The 20644-nt window shown below is 33.8% G+C and overlaps 1 protein-coding gene and 1 non-coding gene across 2 annotated transcripts; both read right to left on the bottom strand.

The window, feature by feature from the left end:
• Nucleotides 1–1757: 1757 nt before the first annotated feature.
• LOC145563822 (zinc finger transcription factor YY1-like) lies at nt 1758–14114 on the bottom strand. Its single transcript, XM_081624246.1, has 6 exons — nt 13889–14114; nt 10317–10375; nt 8995–9194; nt 7595–7684; nt 6359–6502; nt 1758–2459 (listed from the first exon to the last, which is right to left on the bottom strand). Exons 1-6 carry the CDS (start codon nt 13972–13974, stop codon nt 1926–1928), a joined length of 1113 nt encoding a protein of 370 aa, XP_081480372.1. The 5' UTR covers nt 13975–14114; the 3' UTR covers nt 1758–1925.
• Nucleotides 14115–14151: 37 nt separating this feature from the next.
• On the bottom strand, nt 14152–14225 carry TRNAR-UCG (transfer RNA arginine (anticodon UCG)). Its single transcript has one exon. It is a non-coding gene; the product is annotated as a tRNA-Arg (tRNA).
• Between the last annotated feature and the right edge of the window lie 6419 nt (nt 14226–20644).

The raw sequence follows: 20644 nt of genomic DNA, 5'->3' as shown, positions 1-20644 counted from the left end.
GAATTGGGGTTTTCTTATGTGATGTATAATTGTTGAAATTGATTCTCCCATATGATTGTATGTTGAATTGTGAGCATTTTGATAACATATGCATGTATTTTGGTTGAGAAATGAGCAAGTTATGTTATGCCCATGACCTTAGTACGAGCACTTCAATGGAGGTTCCACCATTGTTATACATATTATCAAACAAATTATACATATCTTCAAACAAGTTATACATATCATCCATTGGTTGGATGATATCCTCTATTGGCTATGTGATATCATAGTTGGATGATATCCTCTATTAGCTATATGATATGTTTATGATTGTGTCTATGATATCCTTTATTGGCTGGATGATATCCTCTATTAGCTATATGATATCATGGTTGGATGATATCCTCTATTAGCTATATGATATCGTTTATGATTATGTCTATGATATTTTTATTGGTTAGATGATATCCTCTATTGGTTATATGATATCATGGTTGAATGATATCCTCTATTGGCTATGATATATATATGATATCATCAAGCATTGATATCATATAGTCAATAGAAAATATCATTCAGCCAGTAGAGGATATCATCTAGCTAGTAGAAATACCATCCAACCAATAAAGGATATCATATAGCCAATAAAAGGATATCAACCAACCAATAGAGGATATCATCCAACCAGTAGAAGTATCATCCGGCCAATAAAGGATATCATATAGACAATAAAGGATATAATCCAGTTAGTAAAGCATATCATCCAGCCAATAGAGGATATCATTTAGCCAGTAGAAATATCATCCAACCCTTAACGGATATCATATAGCCAATAAAGGATATTATCCAACCAATAGAGAATATCATCCATCCAATAAAGGATATCATCCCACCAATTGAGGATATCAAAAATCTGCATTTTGTCAGTTCGGACTGACGAAATATCATCCAGCCCATAAAGGATATCATATAGCCAATAAAGGATATCATCCAATTAGTAGAGGATATCATCCAGTCAATAGAGGATACCATCCATCCCATAGAGGATATCATCCCACCAATTGAGGATATCAAAAATCTGTATTTTATCAGTCCGGACTGACGAAATATTTCGTCAGTCCGGATTGACACAATACCTTCTCTACAAATAAAAGCTTTTACTTTTTTTTGACAAGCATAAAAGCTTTTACTTTAACACCATAAAAAAGCTCAAAAAATGAATTTACTACTACTTAACCGACTCTTAGATGAAATTCGTTAGTAAGGCCTACAAAGTCCACATGTCGCTTTAGTATTGGTCCAAAAGTTAAAATTATTTTTTTTTTTAAAACTTTCCCAACCTATCTAATAGCCCCCTTTCCCTCCACCTCCTTTTTTGGTAGCCCCTTCCCCTCCGTTTGTGGCAGCCCCCACATTAAAAAAAATATGCTACATAAGTCATTTGATTTCAATTTACTCCATTTCAATTGACTATTGTTATTAATAAATCTTTTATTTTTATTTTTATTTTTATTTTTTATTTATTGTTATTAATAAATCTTATTATTTAAAACTAGTTCTAAATACAATACTTACATGACATAACAACCCCCCCCCCCCCCCCCCCCCCACACACACACACACACACACACCCCTCTCTTCTATTTTTTTCTGACCAAATTTCTTCTTATTTCAAATTGATCTGCTATGAAATTGGTCAGATAAATAGGCAACAAGTCTTGAAACAAGGTAAACTAAATATAGCCTAGGTAAAATCAAGTTGGTACATCTTTAGCTAAACTTTCAATGGAAACAAAAAAAGAGATAGATTAGATGATCAATACTCCGTATTAGCTATGAAGATGCGATCAAACACCTAAGTTTTCCAGAAGCCGACATTTTTACAGTTAACCATATAGAGCTGAGCAACACAGAAAGGTTGCAAAGTTGCATTAATTTGACAGTTAATCCTCATCTGTCTCCTCATCATCATCCTCGTTATTTTCCCGGTACCTCAATCCATCTTCACCATTATCACGATCTTCTTCTGTTTCTTCACTGTCTTCTTCCTCATACATGTCCCCTTTAATTGGCCAAGGTTTTTTAATCATACTCACGTTAGCAGGAGAAATACCAGAGCTTTTACGCTGTGTCATCTTTGATGGCGGTAATTTTATGTTTGGCTTAGGTCTACTCTGTTTCAAATTCTTTCCAGTTGAGCGTTTGTACGCATAAGCATCTTGGTCACTGGCTTCATCCATCTCATTATCAACATTATTAGGCTGTGGAGTCTTAGCATTTTCTTCTGCATAGTGGCCAGGATGTTCTCTCCTCAAATGGAGGTTCAACTTATACTCATGAATGTAGGCCTTATCACATCCTTCATAAGGGCAAGTAAAAGGCCTGTCTGAGGATGCACAATACGCTGCACTAGCAGGCTTGGGAGTTTTTACAGGTTTCTCCACGGGCGGGGTGTATTTTACGACTTCAGCTGAATTCTGAAATCACAACATGAAAAATGTAAATCAACAGGAGTAAAACATAGTATAAGTCCCATACTTCATACAATACATCTTAAATACACAAGGTTTAACTATCTAAAACCAGAAGGGCAAACAAAAAATTGGATCCAAAGAGAGTAGGAGTTGCAGTCTGTTTAGTTTGTCCAATGTCAGCAACTCAGGTAGGCAAAAACATATTGTATCCCAAAACACCAGATTCATTTCCAAGGTTTGCATAAGAATTCTTTGCAATATCAAATAACATTTTCAATCAAATAGTATGAAAAAGAGAAACCTTCAGATACTTTAGACTACATTGAACTAAACCCATCAACTGTTTATTAAGCTCCTTCAGTCCAGACTCATACAAAGGAAAATCAAAAATTACAATCCCATGTACTGCCTTACAATGAGAAAATTTTAATCTATCTAAATCACATATAAAAAAAACATTATTATACTCCCTGAATATTTAGAGTAATACTTTCTATAATTGGCCTTTGTTTTAGAAAATCTTCTATTGCTTTTTTATCATCTCTCTCCCCTATCATGGTTCCTAGTTCCCTACTCTTTACTATTTTATTTTTTTAATATTATGTCCTATCAGATCCATTTTTTTCCACCCACTTTATCCTTGATATACATTTTATTTCCGTGACAACCCCCCCCCCCCCCAACACAATAATTTACTCGTTAATTTACCCTCCTAGGACTTGATGACGATCAAACCAATGCACTTAGAAAAATGGAGAAAGTCATGACATTCAACATTGATGGAAGAGAACAAGCATTCTAATCGACCGCAGTGTTCTGGTACAGTCATATATGACTTATAATTATTATTTTATTGATATTAAAAACCAAAAAAAACATTAAAAAAAAAGGAAAAATTGGTTTTAATAATTCCAACTTTGACCCATTTACTATTAATAATCCCAACTTTAGATTATTATTTTAATCCGAACTTTATAGGGTGTTTGCTTTGATTGGTCCCAACCGGTCACCCAATCTATTATAACAGGTTGATAGACATGTGTCATCATGTGAGTGTTCAAACAAATTTAAAAAAAAAAAAATTATAAAAAAAAAAAAAAAGAAAACTAAAAAATTAAAAAATGAAAAAAAAAAACAGGTCTGCCCGCGCCACCCTCCTCCACACCATGCCACCCTCCGGCAGCCCCACTCCACACCACTCACCACCGCAGAACCCCCTCTCCCATCCACTGAAATCGGTCCCCTCCCAAGAATCACCCCGATTCCCACCCCAATTCAATGGCTGGTTTCTGCAATTTCACTAAAATCAATCGGCGATCAACACTAGCATTTCATTAAAGCCAATTTCGTAGACGCCGAATCATGTTTCCGCAATCCTTGAGTTTCGAGATCGGAACAATAAAGAATTCGGTGTTTTTGGTGGTTGAAGAGTTGCTGATGTTTCGAGATCGGAACGATGAAGAATTCGGAACGATGAGGTGCGTTGCGATGTCTAAACTTTTTACGGGAATGATGAGATCAATTTTGAGGATGTTATGGACTTGCCGGTGTATATTGCGGTGGGATTGTGGTGGCGGTTTCAATGGGTGGGAGAGGGGGTTCCGCAGTGGTGGGGGTTGTGGAGTGGGTCTGTCGGAAGGTTGAGTGAGGGTTGTGGGAAGGTGGGCTGCCGGAAGGTTGGGTAGTGGTGATGGTGACATGGTGTCGTGGGGGGTTGGGGTGGGCTGTTTTTTTTTTCTTTTTCATTTTTTTAGTTTTTCATTATTTTACTAATTAGAGAGTGACACATGTCCATCAAACCCCAAAAAAAAAAAAAAAACCTCTTTAACAGGTTACCGGTCACTAGGGACCAACAAAAGCAAACACCCTATAAAGTTCGGATTATTGAATAATAATCTCCAAAGTTTAATAACATAAAGGTTAATAGCCACTATCACTTTTTTCAAAAAAATAATAAAAAAAAAGCCACTATCACTACCCTCACCAGTCCACCACCCCCCAGAAAAAGAACTAAATAGAAAATTATATTTGGAAGGGGAAGATATTATTAATGCATATAAAAACTGCTTCAGAGGTTAAGTAGTACTTTAGAGAGAAAAGATCATTCTTGATGTTGCCGCCCAAGGCAGCTGATTAGTATTGGTACTTGTAAACTAGGATACACAAACACTTCACCCAACAGTTTTGTCCACGTAGGACACGGTGTTGGACACCAACACGTGTTGAACACAAGACAGTACGTCTCGGACACACCAAAAAACCACGTCTGAAATTTTATCATATATTTGGACACTTCGTCATTTATATGTTCGGACACTTCGACACGGATTGTGTCTTACTATGATACTGATATTTGGACCATCACCTAGTGAATCACGCCAAAAATTCCGGAGGTGTTTTTAAACAAGATCTAGCACCCAAGTAAACAATCTTTTCAAAATAAGAGAGTTTTTGTCAGCTAGAAGGCTTCTTTTCAGTGTTAAAACTTTTAAAGCATGGTTCTGAAGCTTAAAAGAGATAGTTTTGTTATCCTTTGATGGTTTTTGCCACCTCAAGTGTCTAATCTAGTTATTTATCACCCAGGAATTAGTATTTGAAAGATTAATCACAGTTCTTTAGATTTACATATTTTTGTACAAATTACTAGGTATATCAGTAGTAATTTCGTTTTTGTTTCCTAAATTGAGAACACAGGAAAAGTATCATGCATAGTATATTATACAGAGTTTAAAGCCATAAGCTAAAAGATGAATGATAAATTGATAATGGCTATTTCGTGGCGTGATTGATCAAAGTGAAATGGCTGAAGTTTAATGGTGTTGCTATCACATGATCCACTGAGGGATAAAGTAATTTTACTAGCTTCTTGCTAGAGATTAGTAAGAGATTCAGTGAGATAACAAGCTAGAATGATAGAAACAATGGCAGCCAAGGGAATGATAGAAGTATTATTGAACAGAGTATCCAACAATACAGCCTTCTTTCGAGAGGAAGGAGCTCTCCCAAAACAACTTTCTTAATTAATTTCTTGATACCTTCCCCTTTAACCAATCTCCTATTAATACCCCAAAAATTAAGCCAAAAACAAACTTAAGCACACCATAAGCATGCCATCCAAAAATAACAAACTCCTAACAAACTTTTCCTGAGATTACCAATCTACCCTTTTCCCCAAAACTGAATTTAACCACCTGACAACTCAGCAAACTTCTGGCTATTTCTTGATCCTTCTAGCATAAGTGAAACGGATGTCAGGCTTAGGCTGAGTCCTTGCACTTCTTTATGGGCTAAGGCAGCTGAAGCTACTCTATAGGAGCCATACAAGGAATTGGGTAAACTTATATGTTGCGGAGTATTGTTTGTGCAGTATAAATAAAACATATTTTGAGTAATAATGTTTCTCATATTTAAAATTTGAAACTTTGAATTCTTAAAATGAGCTTTCGTTCTTAGCTTATCCCACTGACTTCCTACCTTATCAATCAAGGTCTTAGACCAAATGCAGTATATAGGGAAATAAAATAAAGATACTAAAAGAATACATTCATATTTTAAATTGAGAGTAGAGGAAAGATGCCTGATGCAATGGTGAAACTTAAACATGGTAACAAAGCCTCACTACTCCAAGTTGTTGATTTAGTATTGAAAATATATAAACAACAGAAAAATATGCATCTAAGATGTATTGGCCCAATACTAAAGCTTTGAGTTACAACTATTATGTCAAGAGTTCAAAACCCTTGGTTCCTGTAATATTTATTTTGGACTCGGCAGCAATGAAACTTATCGAGGAATTGGACCATAAAAATAGGAGCCAAATATTCAAAAAGCGTAGATTGACATAAAGCTACAGAAAAATAATAATAATGATAAAAGAAAGATATAATGCACAAAGCACGGACCTTTTCATGGTGAGATGCAATATGATTTTTAAGTTTATATTCATGCGCATATCGCTTCCCACAGTCAGAATATGGACAGATGTGATAATTTTCTTGGGAATGCGTTTTCATATGGGATCTCAAATTGAAATCCAAGGAAAAAGCCTGCACATGTATACCATAGATGAGTAAGAAATTGAGTATAAAAAAGATTCAAGCAAAATAAACAGAATTACAAGAAAAACACAGAAGCATGCTTTGAGTACAATAACACAAAGAAAACATGTTTGATGCAGGACATGAAACCCAGGTTGATTCAATTACATGCGACCCAGGAGACCAAACACTGTGAACAGTTTATCCACAAGGAAATGAAATTGTGAAGCACACTATAGCACAAACTGCTCAGGTGTTTGCTTTAACTGGTTTATACTTCAAACAAATCAGGTTTAAGAATGAATCAATGTTTGAGGGTTCAACGGTTTGATAGCTCAGGGTGGAGATAATCAACTTATTTGAAATTCATAATTCAAACTTTCTGTTATTGTAAGAAAACTGTTGGTAGAATAAATTTCGATTTGAATCAACTCACAAGGCAGCCTGCTAAGCCTAAAGGAAAAAATTTTGAGTTTCTGGTAGTAATAAGAGAAAACATACAAATAACAATAGTTTATTAAGACTGTTTTATACAACTACATTCACAGTGTAGTCTCACTTGCATAAATTTTTTTTCAAAGAAAAATGCTCCCAAATTTTGATATTTATAATACATTAAAAATAAAAAAAAAAAAAAAAAAAAAAACCCATTTTGTAGAGTAAGCGTATCTCATTTTAACTCAGAGAATATTAACATTACAATATACATGTAAAAATTGTTTAAGGAAAGTCATAATGGTGGAATCAGCCTGTTTTCTTATTACTGAGAAGTCGAACACTATCTCTTTAACAGCAGATAGAACACCTTAGGAAACCCTCAGAAAGGGTGGTTATCCATAGCTTAATTTGAAAAGCATATTAGCTCTTAGCATGGAAAGTCGGTATTTCACATCAAGAAAGAAAAAAAGAAAAAGAAGTTGGTGCTTCAGTACTGTTCTTCTAAATTCATATCCGGAGATGCTTGTGCTAGTGTATGTCTTGTCTAAACACTATTAAAAGAGCAAAAGGATAAAGCAAGAAAATCAGAGAAAGAAAGAGCCACAATGATGAAGAGGAAGATAAATAATCTTACTAGAGTTAGTTAAAAGACAGATGGTTTACCTTACCACATCCCTCATGGGGACATACAAAATCTCTTTCACCGGTATGAATAAGAAAGTGTCTCTTTAACTTTGAACTATCCAAAAATTTCTGCAGTATAAAAGCAGACAGTTGTTTATATTACTATACATAGATGTGAAATAAGCTATGAGAATAAATAAATGGAAACATTTAGACCAAAACTACAGCACAATTTAGAATATATGACTAGATTTGCAGCACATCAGAATATCGAGTGCAACTCAGCACATAGCTGCTATGCATTTACAAAGCACATAGGAGGGTAGAAATGTAAATTTGGCAAGCTTCTGGAAAAAAGTTGACTCTTTAGTGGTACATTGTAATGTACCATTATATACCATTATGCATGTATATTGTATAATGTACCATTAAAGTATAAGTTGTCTTAATAGTATTTTTTGTGTACTATTATGCATGCAGTGATACTTTTTACCATCCTATAAATTAAATATTTTGTCCAAAAATACTTACCACCTCTCACCTATTATGCATGTAGTGGTACATTTTTCTATCCTATATGTTTGCTAACAAATAGCAGCTATGCGCTAAGGGTTATCCCAGAATATCAACACTAGTCACATAGGTTTAGCCAATTAATGGCATGTCTAAGTTGGGATACAATTGACAACCATTAGCAAGTACCTCCTCTGTTCTATTATACTATAAAACTATACTATGAAAACTTATTTCTTCTTAATGGCGGTAAAATTATATTTTTAGTAATTTGTCCATTTACCTTGTCCAATTTATTTCTTAAATTGCGTGCCAAAGAGGTGTGTTGCAAGTAAATAAAACGAAAGAAGAATTATTTTTCCTCGTTGTTTTAACACCTGACAATGCCTAAGATTCTATATTCATGTCGCTTTATGATATTAGCTCTTAACATATTTCACAAACATTTTGTAAAGGTGCAAGTACAAAGATGAGAAACAAGGTGTATAAGCAAAACATAAGTATGATGGTATCTTTAAAAAAAAAAAAAAAAAATCCCCATCACTACACAATACCCACAAGCACATGTGAGAGCTTCTATAGATTACTTTTTTAAAGATTTTTTTCCCTCAAATTGGTAAAATAAAAAAGGCCGCCAAATAATCAAAAACCAATGCACAAATTATGCTTCATAGCTACACAAGTGTTTTCAAGTTTTTTTTTTTCCAACAATAGTTTTGACAAGTTAGAACTTGAATCATCTATAGAGCAATAGGTGTTTGAAATTAAGTACCTATTTCTAGTCATTACAAATTTAGAATCTACCTTAGCAAGATTATTTCATGCTCAGGGCTTAATAAAATAATAACAAAAATGGACCCAAATTGAGACACAATGCCATACATAAAGGACTTCTTGTAAAACAAGGGCCAAAACAAAAGTATAACCTTTCCACAGCCCTCATAGTGACAAACATATTGCCTCTCTCCATGGATGTGAGAGTGTTTTCTCAAAGCCCCAGCATCAATAAAAGTCTTTCCACAACCTTCATAGCTACAAAGGAAAAGAACCTCTGTTGTTGGTTCAGGTTCTGGTTCTGGTGCCTCTGGTTCTTTTGCTTTCTCTTTCAAAGCCTTCAAGGCATCCTCTGAAAAAATATTAAAATGAACAGGTATGAAATTTAAGAAGTTGGATGAATATTTGATACACCTACAATAATACATAAGGATGATGTCAGGCATGAGGTGCTTAAAAGCCAGAGAGAAAAAATGGACCGAATCAAACCAAACCAAAGAGATCCAATACGGCCTCCAAATCAAGAAATTTAATTTTCCGGTCCCTAGTTCGGTCTTGTCCAAAACCCTTTAATAACCGGTCTTGGACCAATTTTTGTTTAAATTGCGCATAAAAACGTCTAGATTTTACTTTTATCTTCATTCTTCAAATATGTCAGGAATATTTACATATTACAAGTTATTTTGTACTACGCATTAGACTTTCAAAAAAGGCATTAAATAATCCATTTTCTTTTTCTTATTTTTCCACATTACTATAGAAATATTGTAAAATATAGACAAAAATTCTAAAAATTGGTCCGGTTAGGCTATTGGACCAGATTTATCAGTCTGGTCTACAAGTCTCAACTTTTAAATTATCAGCCGTCGGTTTGGCCCGGTCTTTGACCGATGAACAACCCTACTAGTAATCAAGTGAAGAAATGTAATATTCCAGTCAATCTGGCAGTAAATAAATATGTAGCAAATGAGAACGGACAAATCCTTTATAGCACTTTAATCAGCACAGTATTCCTGAAAGCAACACCTACAATCTGCTAACTTCAGATTGAAAGCATGAACAAAGGAATGAATAATATTTTAATACAACGGAATCCCAACTATTCTAACGTGATTATTTTTCTGGCGTTGAACACAACATCTTTAGTTCAATTGCATAAATTATAAGTATCTGTGTTGTTCCCCCAAACACCAACCCCTGCCTTATTTAAAGGGTGGAAAAAGGAAAAAGTCACCAACAAGAAACAGACATTTGGGGAGCCAGGATAGGACTTCTTTACCAAAGTAATGTTTGTCACTAGATATTCTTGTATTTTATACCATCCATCTGATTATTCTATTACTGTTATAATTATAAGACTACCTCAGACTCATACGTACAAGTGACTTCATTTTGATCAAAAAAATTTTAAGAGGCAATGGGAAAAGGTAAAGTGCTGCATATGCTAAAGTTGCGGAAAAGTGAGCAAGTTAACCTGTAATCCATTTTAGAAGATAGCATTTCCCTCCAGTAGCCACAACATCTTGAGGAACCCTACAAAAAGCCATCAGCTTATCAGAAACAATAGATAAATTAAGTAAATAAGGAAATTTGCAAAAAAATACAAAATATCTACAATATGTAAATGCATGCCAGTGTTCTCATGTTCTGAATTGTGTTAGGTTAAAAAACAAGCGAGGCACAACACCAGTGATATATGAGCAGAGAATATCAAAAGTGATATCTTAAGCTCTTGAGCATATTGGTGAGGACTATAAGAAGGCTGATTGTGGAGCACAAAACCCAATAAGGCCAAGCACAATCTCCTGGCACAAGTGTTCAAGTAAAAGGTACCATTGGCCAAATAACCACCTTTTCATGTTAACACCCTAGCCCTTGACAACATGCTTTTGACTCAAATCTGTTCTATATGAACTTGTGGCCAACAAACATATTTCACTTGGGTTTTGCCTCTGATAATACTACCTCCATTTCTATTTAGAAGACTAACATTCCTAAAAAGGAAATGTCACATTACTTGACCTATACTATAAATGGAAAGTTTTTATCTACAAACTCACATAATTACGCTTAATTGCTCCCACTTACCATATGCTTAATAACCCCCAAATCCCCTGCTCCTTCAACCCTTCTCCATTAAAGCCCCACCTTCCCCATTAAAACCACCACCCTCACCGGAATCACCACCCTTACCGGAAACCACTGAAAACCACCACCCGTCTCCAAATACCACCACCCTTTCCGCCACCCCTGACCCACTGAAATTTTCCACCACCTTGTGTAACAAACCACCGCAGAAAGCCACCACCTTCTCCACCGTACAACCACTACCCCCACCAAAAATCACCACCCATCACAATGTGCTACCCGCAACTCACTGGAAATCATCCATTCATTGCCCAACTACCCAAACCACCCTAACTCCACCAAAATATGCTACCTTTACATGAAATTGCACCCCCTTCGCACCGATTATCCATCTCTGTGATCCTAACTCATCGAAAATCACATACCCACTACTAAAAATCACCACCCCGGCACCACCACCACCAACGCCGTACCTTAGCTCTATATTCTCTCTCTTCAAACCCTCTAACTATTAGATCCATAACCCACCACCACTTCCACCCAACCACTCTTTATTTTTGGTTTGTAGAGAAAAAATGATGAAACAAGGAAATTGAAAAGAAGAATTGGGTAGATCTAATGAAAGAGGATGAAAGAGAAAGAGGGTAATGGGTGGAACCTTGGATGAAGGAGAGAGGAATTATGGTGGGGAGGTGGTCATGGAAGTGACGCAAGACGGCAAAAGGGAGGATGAAGTATTCTCTTGGTGGCTTCAAGTGTCGTGTCGGTGGTGTGGTGTGGGGTTATGGGATAGTGGGTTTAATTAATTATGCTTTATTACCTAACAAAGTTATTAAGCTACTCACAACACTTTCTCTCCCTTCTTTCTTAAAATGTGTGCCAAGAGCTAAGGGCCATCTATTTAGAAACGGAGGAAGTATAAGTTATGGAAGTGCCATAAGATTTGAGAAAAATGAAGCTTGAGGCTTGGAGGCTTGGAAAATGTTTTATCTCAAGGTCTTTTGTTACTAAATATGGTTCGATTGATTAACTTTATTCACCCTTTGGGATTATGAGCTTTTAAAATTTTATTGACTACATAAATTCTTGCTTTGTTCTTATTTCTTTTACTTGTGTCATAATCAGAACTAAAGCTCACCTTGACTTTACCCACTTTATGTTTACAACTTAAGAGGAATAAATCATATTCCTCTTATTTTCACAAAAAAATTCAAAACTATCATTAATATCATCTTTACGTTAAAGCAATATTAACAGCAACCCCTGAAGGAATCCTTCAAGACCAACTTCACACATCACACACAAGTAGCTGCACTTTCACACAAATTTTCAATACTATCCCACATACATCATCTTTATGTTAAAGCAACATTTAAGCAACTTCTGGAGGAATCCTTCAAGATCCACCTCACACATTTCTCACAAGTAGCAATGATTTTCTGGTGCAGATTAAAGGAACTTATGTCTAATATGTTTAGTTTTTATTTTAGAAGAGAGGACGAGAAGGGGAAAAATGACCATTGACCACTAAGATAAATAAATATCGACAAACAAATAGCAAAAATATTGCCCTTATCTATTTAATGAAGGTGAGGCAAATCCTAGAATTCACAGAGATGCTGATTATATAGGAAGGGAAGAAAGAGGTACAGAGTTGCCAAATAGAAAGAAATGGTGATTGTCAAAGAGTATGGAAGATCCAGTTGACAAGAGATCATTGTGATATCGAGGAACAGTGCAGGAGAGGTCAAGAGACAATCAAGTTTTCATTAAGGATGATACTGATAGCTACCATGGATTTAATTTATCAGTTACACATGCTTAATTGGAAATAACACCTAATAAAGTCAAATATCCACAAAGCTACTCCAAATTTCAGAAGGCAGAAGCTACGTGCATTATTTGATGTCTCACAAAATTTCCTGTTACCTTCCATACAGCAGCAATGACCTCATTTATGATAACATGCCCATTCATGATAATATATACTCCTATACAAAGTATTTCTCAATTTATCCACCTTGAACTCCCTCATTTCTAAACATAACAACTGTCTTACAACATTTACAATTGAAGAACTATAGGTTAGAGAATGTTATTACACAGTCAATTTGTTATTCTTCAGCTACATACCTTAGAATCAGGAACCTACATAAATCCCTATTTCTTTGAGTATTACTATATCTCCCCAAAAAGTAGCACAACGTAATACTATATTTTGTTCTCAACTGATACTTCACAAGTACCAAAGTCTATCTAACCATCTAATACCACCGTAATTGCTGTGATAAAGCACATCGAGTAGATGATAATCTAGTCGATAAAGAGTGCAAATAGAGCATTAAGCATCTATCATGGTTAGATTAATTTTCTCTATGCACACCATTAATTCATTATGTTTGTATCAAGCATAACATGCTGTCAAATGTCGTATATTATATATTCCTCGAACCTCATACTCGCACGGCATCTTGTACCATAATTACTTCAAGTTTGACGCCCTTAGATAATTTTCGACTTCCACTATAGACACCCAAACATAACAGTTATCAAATATCACAATAACCAATGATCATAATAATGATTAACCAAGTGGAATTCCATCAATGAAAGGTAACTTGCGGAAATTCCAAACTCATTTCTCCCAGAAAATAGCATATATTACCAAAATCAGCAGTATCAAACCAATGAACACCCGTCGACAGACTATTTTAAATCATAATCACAAGTAATAAAAACCACGATTTTTCAGTTAATCATTAACACATTGTAACAATCAACTGAACCCATATCACATTCCACCAAAACAGAAAAAAAAAAAAAAAAAAAAAAAAAAAAAAAAAAAAAAAAGATTTCTTTACAAATTAATTAGATAAAAATTGCAAACAGCAGAAATTAAAAGGGTAAAAATCAATTGGGAAAAAAAAAAATTGCAAAGTGGAAAAGAAAGAGAAATACCATTCTTTAACCCATTTCAAAGCTGGTGTTTTGGATTTTACAATTGGTCGTATTTCGAACAAACTATACGACATCTGAGTCTCCATCAATTAATCTGTATCACTCCGAATTTGAATTTGATGATCTTCAGAAAATTGGGGTTTGCAATTGAAGAATTAAAGAGTAAAATTAGATTTAGGGTTTGAAGGAGAGAGAAAATCAAGAACAACGGCGGGTTTGTGCCATACCAAAAAGGCAAAAACCATAACAATTACTAGAAAAATTGACCACAGTGGGAGTCGAACCCACGACCTTCTGATCCGAAGTCAGACGCGCTAATCCACTGCGCTATGCGGTCTTTTTTATTGAAGTGTCGTATATTATTATTGAGGTCTTCGTATTCTTACATTCCATAGTAAAATTAATCTCGAGTCTTTGTCAAAAAAAATAAAAAATAAAAAATAATCTGGAGTTTCTTTTACTTTTTAATATTTTGCACTAGAACTAGTTGTTAGCCCGCGGCGCGCGATCCCCTGATTTGGTGATCTATACTCGGTGATTAATGTGTAATTAGTCGTTGATATATGTGTAAATTATTTCTAATGTTTTATTGATAAAATAGATTGTTTTGCTAATGTATTAATTTAATATATATGTGTTAATTAGTAAAATAATTTCAACAAATTTCTCACGATTTCAAAAGCGATAGAAGTCATTATTAAATTGTTGATTCGAAATTTAATAGGTTGTTAAACGTTTAGGTGCAAAAAATAGTTATTATGAATTTGAATTTAACAACTATGTAACTGTGTTAAATCGAATTTAAATAGTTATTATGAATTTGAATTTCGATAGTATATTGATTTAGTCGCAGTTTAATCAAATTTAAGTATATTCCAGTTGTGGTTTATTGTTGTAGAATTTTATATATTGGAAATAGTATTATATATTGGAATTTTATATATTTCAGGGATGTCTTCTTCAACAACTTGGTCGCACTTGCTCCCCACTCACTTAATCATTTCTTTATTAGCCCAAACTCTTTCTTTCCCTTTCTTTCCCGGCCTATTCCTTCTTGTCCCTAGCCTGTTTCATCCTCTAAAAGCTTTGAAAATAATAGGTTGTACTTGGTCCTTATTCCTCTGGCCCCTCTCCCTCTCCCCCAGTCCTTCCATCTCACCCGACATTTCTCCATATTTCTTTCCACCTCCCTTTCTCGTTTCCTTCTCTACCGGCCTTTATCTCTCCCTCTCTCCCTCTTTATCACACTATCTCTCTCTCTCTCTCTCAGCCCCTTCTCTTTTTATAGCTCTATCTTTTCCTTTCGACCCCCTTCTCTTTCTCTCCCTTTCTCTATCTTACACCCCCTCTCTCTCTATCTATCCTGTCTCTTAGCTCCTTCCTAGCCCTTCTTTTACTCTCACTTGCTCTCCCCCCCCCCCTCAATCTCTCTTTTCCTATCTCATTCCGAGCCCCTCTTTTTCCATCACTTTCTCCCCCCTCTCTCTTTATTCTCCTAGCTCCTTCCTAGTCCTCTCTCACACTATTTCTCTATCTCTCTTTTTTTCCCCTCTCTCTCCCGACCCATTTTGTTTCCTAGCATGCCCTCTCTCTTTTTTGGCCTGCCATCTTTATCTTTCATGGCTCCTCTTTCTTTTTCTTCTGGGCATTTTCTTTCCTGATTTCCTCTCTATCTCTCTCCCCTGGCCCCTCTTTCTATCCCATCTTCTTTCTTTCTCTATCTATCTTTCTTTTTCCCTCTTTGCTCTATTTTCCTCCTTTTCTCTTTCTCTCTTCTTACCCCCTCTCTTGCTCTTTCCTACTCCTTCTACTTCCCTCTCTTTCCTTTGTCTCTCTCTATCTCAAAAGCTTTATATTACTACAGTTTTACAAATATTAAAAAAGACATTTTCTCATGAATTTCACATGATTCAATCATTATTGTGTGAAATTTTTATTCTAAAGGTGTTACTAATCAGTTGACTTTCTCATAATTGTTACATAACCACGTTGGTTAATTAATAACATTTATTGATTATTAAAATAAGCTTGTCTAAAACTAATTGTCGAAATCCCCCTTCTTGCTTATTTTGTTTCTCCTTCTCTTAGCTTTCTCTTTTTTTTTTATTTGTCTTTTATGATTTTGAACACTTTAGAAAGCTTCTAAAAAGTATTTTCGCCTCCTTACTCAATTACATTCTAAAAAGCATTTTGCCGCTTTTTATTTCTCAAACTAAAACTCTCTCTTTCAACTTTGTCTCTTTTCCTTGATCTTTTTTCAAAATTTGAAATTACCTTAGTAGTCTCAACAATACCAACACTATCAAAAAGGCGAGCCAATTTTTAGTATCAACAACTTAACTTTTTCATGAAACCTTTCACCACCTTCAACCACACCTCCATTCCCAATTTGGCCAAATTAATTTCGAGGAATTTTAATTACGGTTGTCTTTCGTAATTGCTATATACAATAACAATATTGCATTTCTTGAGCAAGTAATTGAATCGTTATTCTAAAAGAGGTTGGTTATAAAAGATTGATTTAGAATACAACCTTAAATAGATTGGAGTTAAAGAGATGAGAATGATTATTTATGTGTTTATAAAAAATTATCAAGATTCGATGTTACTACTGCCTTACGATCTTCCTTTTTCAAATAGTACTTGTAAAAGGTGTATATAGGCAAAGGAATCCCCCTCCTTCCTTAATTTTCCTAAGAGAGCGTATTATGTGCGGCTTGACTGACGAAACAACTCGTACGTCAAAGCACAAAGACAAACAATAAAAAAAAGGCGCGGGTTTAAAGCTCGGTACAATCGGGCTTCGTCAGCCCGATTAAAAAAGGCGCGGGTTTAAAGCTCGGTACAATCGGGCTTCGTCAGCCCGATTAAAAAAGGCGCGGATTTAAACACCCATGTACAGGCTGATATCCTCAAAAGATTTGATGATATCATTTAAACTGCAGGATATCCTACAACGACTGGATCATATCCTGTAAAGACTAAATACTAAAATTTATCTTCCAACTATTAATAACATAAATTCAAACACTGGAAGATATCCTACAATAACTGAATGATATCCTCTAAACACTAAATACTACAATTTACTAATAAGAAGACATCGAAACACTAGACGATATCCTACAATGACTGGATGATATCCTCTAAAAACGAATACTAGCTAATATCCTCTTATTGAAATATCATTTCTTCAAATGACTAGACTTTATTCTATGAACACAAATATTAGCTGATATCCTTCTAAATAAATATCGTTTCGTTAAAATACTAGATTTTAAAAACAAAATTGTTACTAATATAATACAAAGAGTGAATGATATCCTCCAACAATAACATACTAAAATCATATGACTGAATGATATCTTCTAAAGACAAAATAATAATTGTTATAAATCAACCAGTTACTAATTGAATGATATCCTACAAATACTATACAACATTTTCTAAATAATAAATGTTATCCTATAAAGACTAAATACTAGTTGATACCATCCTAACTTAAGTTGATATCCTCTAAATACTAAATTTTATCATGCAACTGCTAATAACTTAAGTTAATATCCCAGAACGACTGGTTGTTTAAACACTAAATTTTAGCTGATATCCTTCTAATGAAAGATCATTTCCTTAAATGGCCAATATCCTACAACGACTGGTTGATATCCTCTAAAGACTAAATACTAGCTGATATCCTTCTAACGAAAGAACATTTCCTTAAATAGCTAGATTTTATCAACCAATTTGTTAGAAATATAATACAAAAATAGGATGATATCCTCCAACGACTGGATGATATCCTATGAAGTTAAAATATTAGCTGATATCCTGCAACAACTAAATAATATCCTGCAAAGAATAAAATATATCCTCTGAACACAAAATGCTAGTTGATGTCCTCCTAAATAAATATGATATCGTCTAAAGTTTAAATATAACCTGATATCCTTCTAATTGAAAGTCACTTTCTAAATGACTTGACTTAAACTACTAATATAATAGAAAGACAGAAAGATATCCTGCAAAGATTAGAGTTAAGCTCTTATGACTGCATGATATGAAACAAATATAACATTTTCTATATACAAAATGAGTAATAAGTCAAATAAAATATATCTTTAAAACACTAATAAATATCATAAAAAGAATTTAAATTAAATTTCATGTTAATCCTCATCTTCTTAAACAAATTTCCGATTTTTTTTGCCTTGACTTCACAATAACATAGTTTTAAGAATTTTCAAGTCAAAACATTTATGTAAAGGCTTTAAGAATATTAAATGTATCTTTGACTTAGGTTTTATGACTATTATATATATAATCAACAATTCTGTGAATGTTCTACTCGCTTGTTAAAAGACAAAAAAAAAAAAAAAAAAAAAAAAGGAATACTGTGAGTGACTTTTTAAAGAGATATATCATAAAAATGGCGAATAACAGTAGCAATACCAAAAAAAAGAACGTGGAAGAAAGCCTTTAATACAAGGTTCTTCATCCAATATGAAAGAGGCAAAAGCTTGGACGGATAATAGCTAGCTGTGAAGGGGATTGTTTTAAGTTCATTTTTTCTGACTCTTATTATTCAGTAGGAATTATAGTAAGGGTTGTTTGTATGTTAAATTATAATTTATTTATTTTTCTGTGAATTATATTGTAAAATTTTGTTTTATTGATGCAGAATGTTCCCTTAGATTTCGCTAAAAAACATTTTAACAGGCTTGGGAAATCAACTGAAGTCAGGTTGCAACTTTATGATACCGAATTCAAAGCGGAAATGAAGATAAAAACTTCTGAGAATAAGATCATTCAATGTTTTATCAAGAATGGTGTTGATACATTGATTGATGATTATCAAGTTCAACCTGATGAAGCGGCTGTACTAGAGCTTCTGGACTAAAATTCTATTGTTTTTATGTTTATTTATAATTAAATTGTGATGATTAAGAAGGATGGAATTTTTTTTTTAGTTGATGTTTTTTTTTTGTGTAAATAATGCAATTAAATTAATAAATTTGAAATATTAGTAATCTAAAACATTTGTTGAATTTTTATTAAATTTATAGTTAGATATTCGTGGTTTTAATGAAAATGATATGCTAATAAAACTACTTAATCAATAATCAAGATAATATCCTGATAAAGTTACATCTAATGAAACTCAATGATATCCTCTAAACATTGAATGATATCATCTAAAGATGTGATGCTATCTTATAAAAACTGGATAATATTTTCTAAATAGTGAATGTTATCATCTAAAGTTTGAATCATATCTTATTCAAACCACTTTATTCAAAGCACTGAAATTTTTATTTTTTGGAAACTATAAACACTACAAAATTTGTATTTTATTCAACCCACTTTATTAAAGAAACTGAAATTTTAACAATTTCTAGTCATTTTAACCATTTTGCAGTGTTTAGTCTTTCGTACAATCTATATTTTATCAATGATATCATCTAATTACCTTCATGATATCCTACAAGACTATATTATATCTTACAATCTATCCTATAAATTCTAACTAATATCCTAAAAAGACTATATTTTATCTTCCAACCTATCCTACAAAGATTGGACGAAATCCTCCAATCTCTGCAAGATATCCTCTTAAAGAATGAACAATGTCCTCCAATGACTACACAATATCCTCTTATGACGAAATGATATCATTTAAATAACAACAAATACTAGTTCATATCCTATGAATGCCTATATTTTATGTTTCAATCTATCCTTCGAAGACTAGATGATATCCTTCTAAGTTTTAAAGGAGTATATGATATAAATTAAAATGCGAATTATATCATACAGTCATCATATCTTATAATGACTGCATGATATCATCAAAAACACTACTTTGACGTACCTGCAATGACTACAAGATATCCTTCAAAAACTCAATGATATCATATAAATAACAAACACTAATTTATATCCTTAAAAGACAATATTATATTTTTCAACCTATTTTACAAACACTAGATAATATCATGCAATGATTGTATGATATCCTCCAAATAGATAATGTCTTCGTTATACTATATAATATTTTCTAAATAGTGAAGGATATCATCTAAATTTTGAATCCTATCTTATTCAAACCATCCATTTAAAACTTTGACAGTGTTTAGTCTTTTCTAGTATTATTTTTTTATTTTTTGAAAACTATAAAGACTGCAAATTTTTATCCACCTTTATTCAAACCACTTTATGAAAAAGAACAGAAATTTTGAACAATGTCCAGTCTTTTTAACCATTTTCCTGTGTTTAGTATTTGTTTTGCAGCATAGTATTTAACTTTTTTAGGAAATTACAAATTTATTCTATTTCCTATATGTATAGGAAGTAATGAACTAACATACTAATGAATGCAGCTCTTCCGATACCACGGACATGTTGCTACCTGCCGGATCTGCTTGACTTGAGTGAGAGCTCTCTATAAAAGAGCTCGGACGATTAAGACCTACTTCGACTGAAAGAGTATACTTGATTGTAGCTCGAGGCTGGAGTACTCCCCTGGTACCTCCGAACCTCACAAGTCGTAGCTTCGCTCCTCCGCTGTGTCTGTGCTCCCCCCGTGGGTTGGGGGGTCGCGTCCTTCGAAAATCCGAATTCGAGGTTTGGGCGAATTCGGTTTTCTCAGTTGCCTTGTCGCGTGAGAAACTTGTTTCGAACTGTCCCTTTTTTCCTGTTTTTTAAGGGAAATAAGGGATTTAGTTAAATAAAATATTATATTTTCAGATGTAACGGCTA

The sequence above is a fragment of the Chenopodium album genome, chromosome 10 (assembly GCF_948465745.1).
Source record: "Chenopodium album chromosome 10, dcCheAlbu1.1, whole genome shotgun sequence".
NCBI lineage: Eukaryota > Viridiplantae > Streptophyta > Magnoliopsida > Caryophyllales > Amaranthaceae > Chenopodium > Chenopodium album.
Note: the sequence above shows the minus strand (reverse complement) of the source record. Positions and strands in the feature narration are given on the sequence as shown.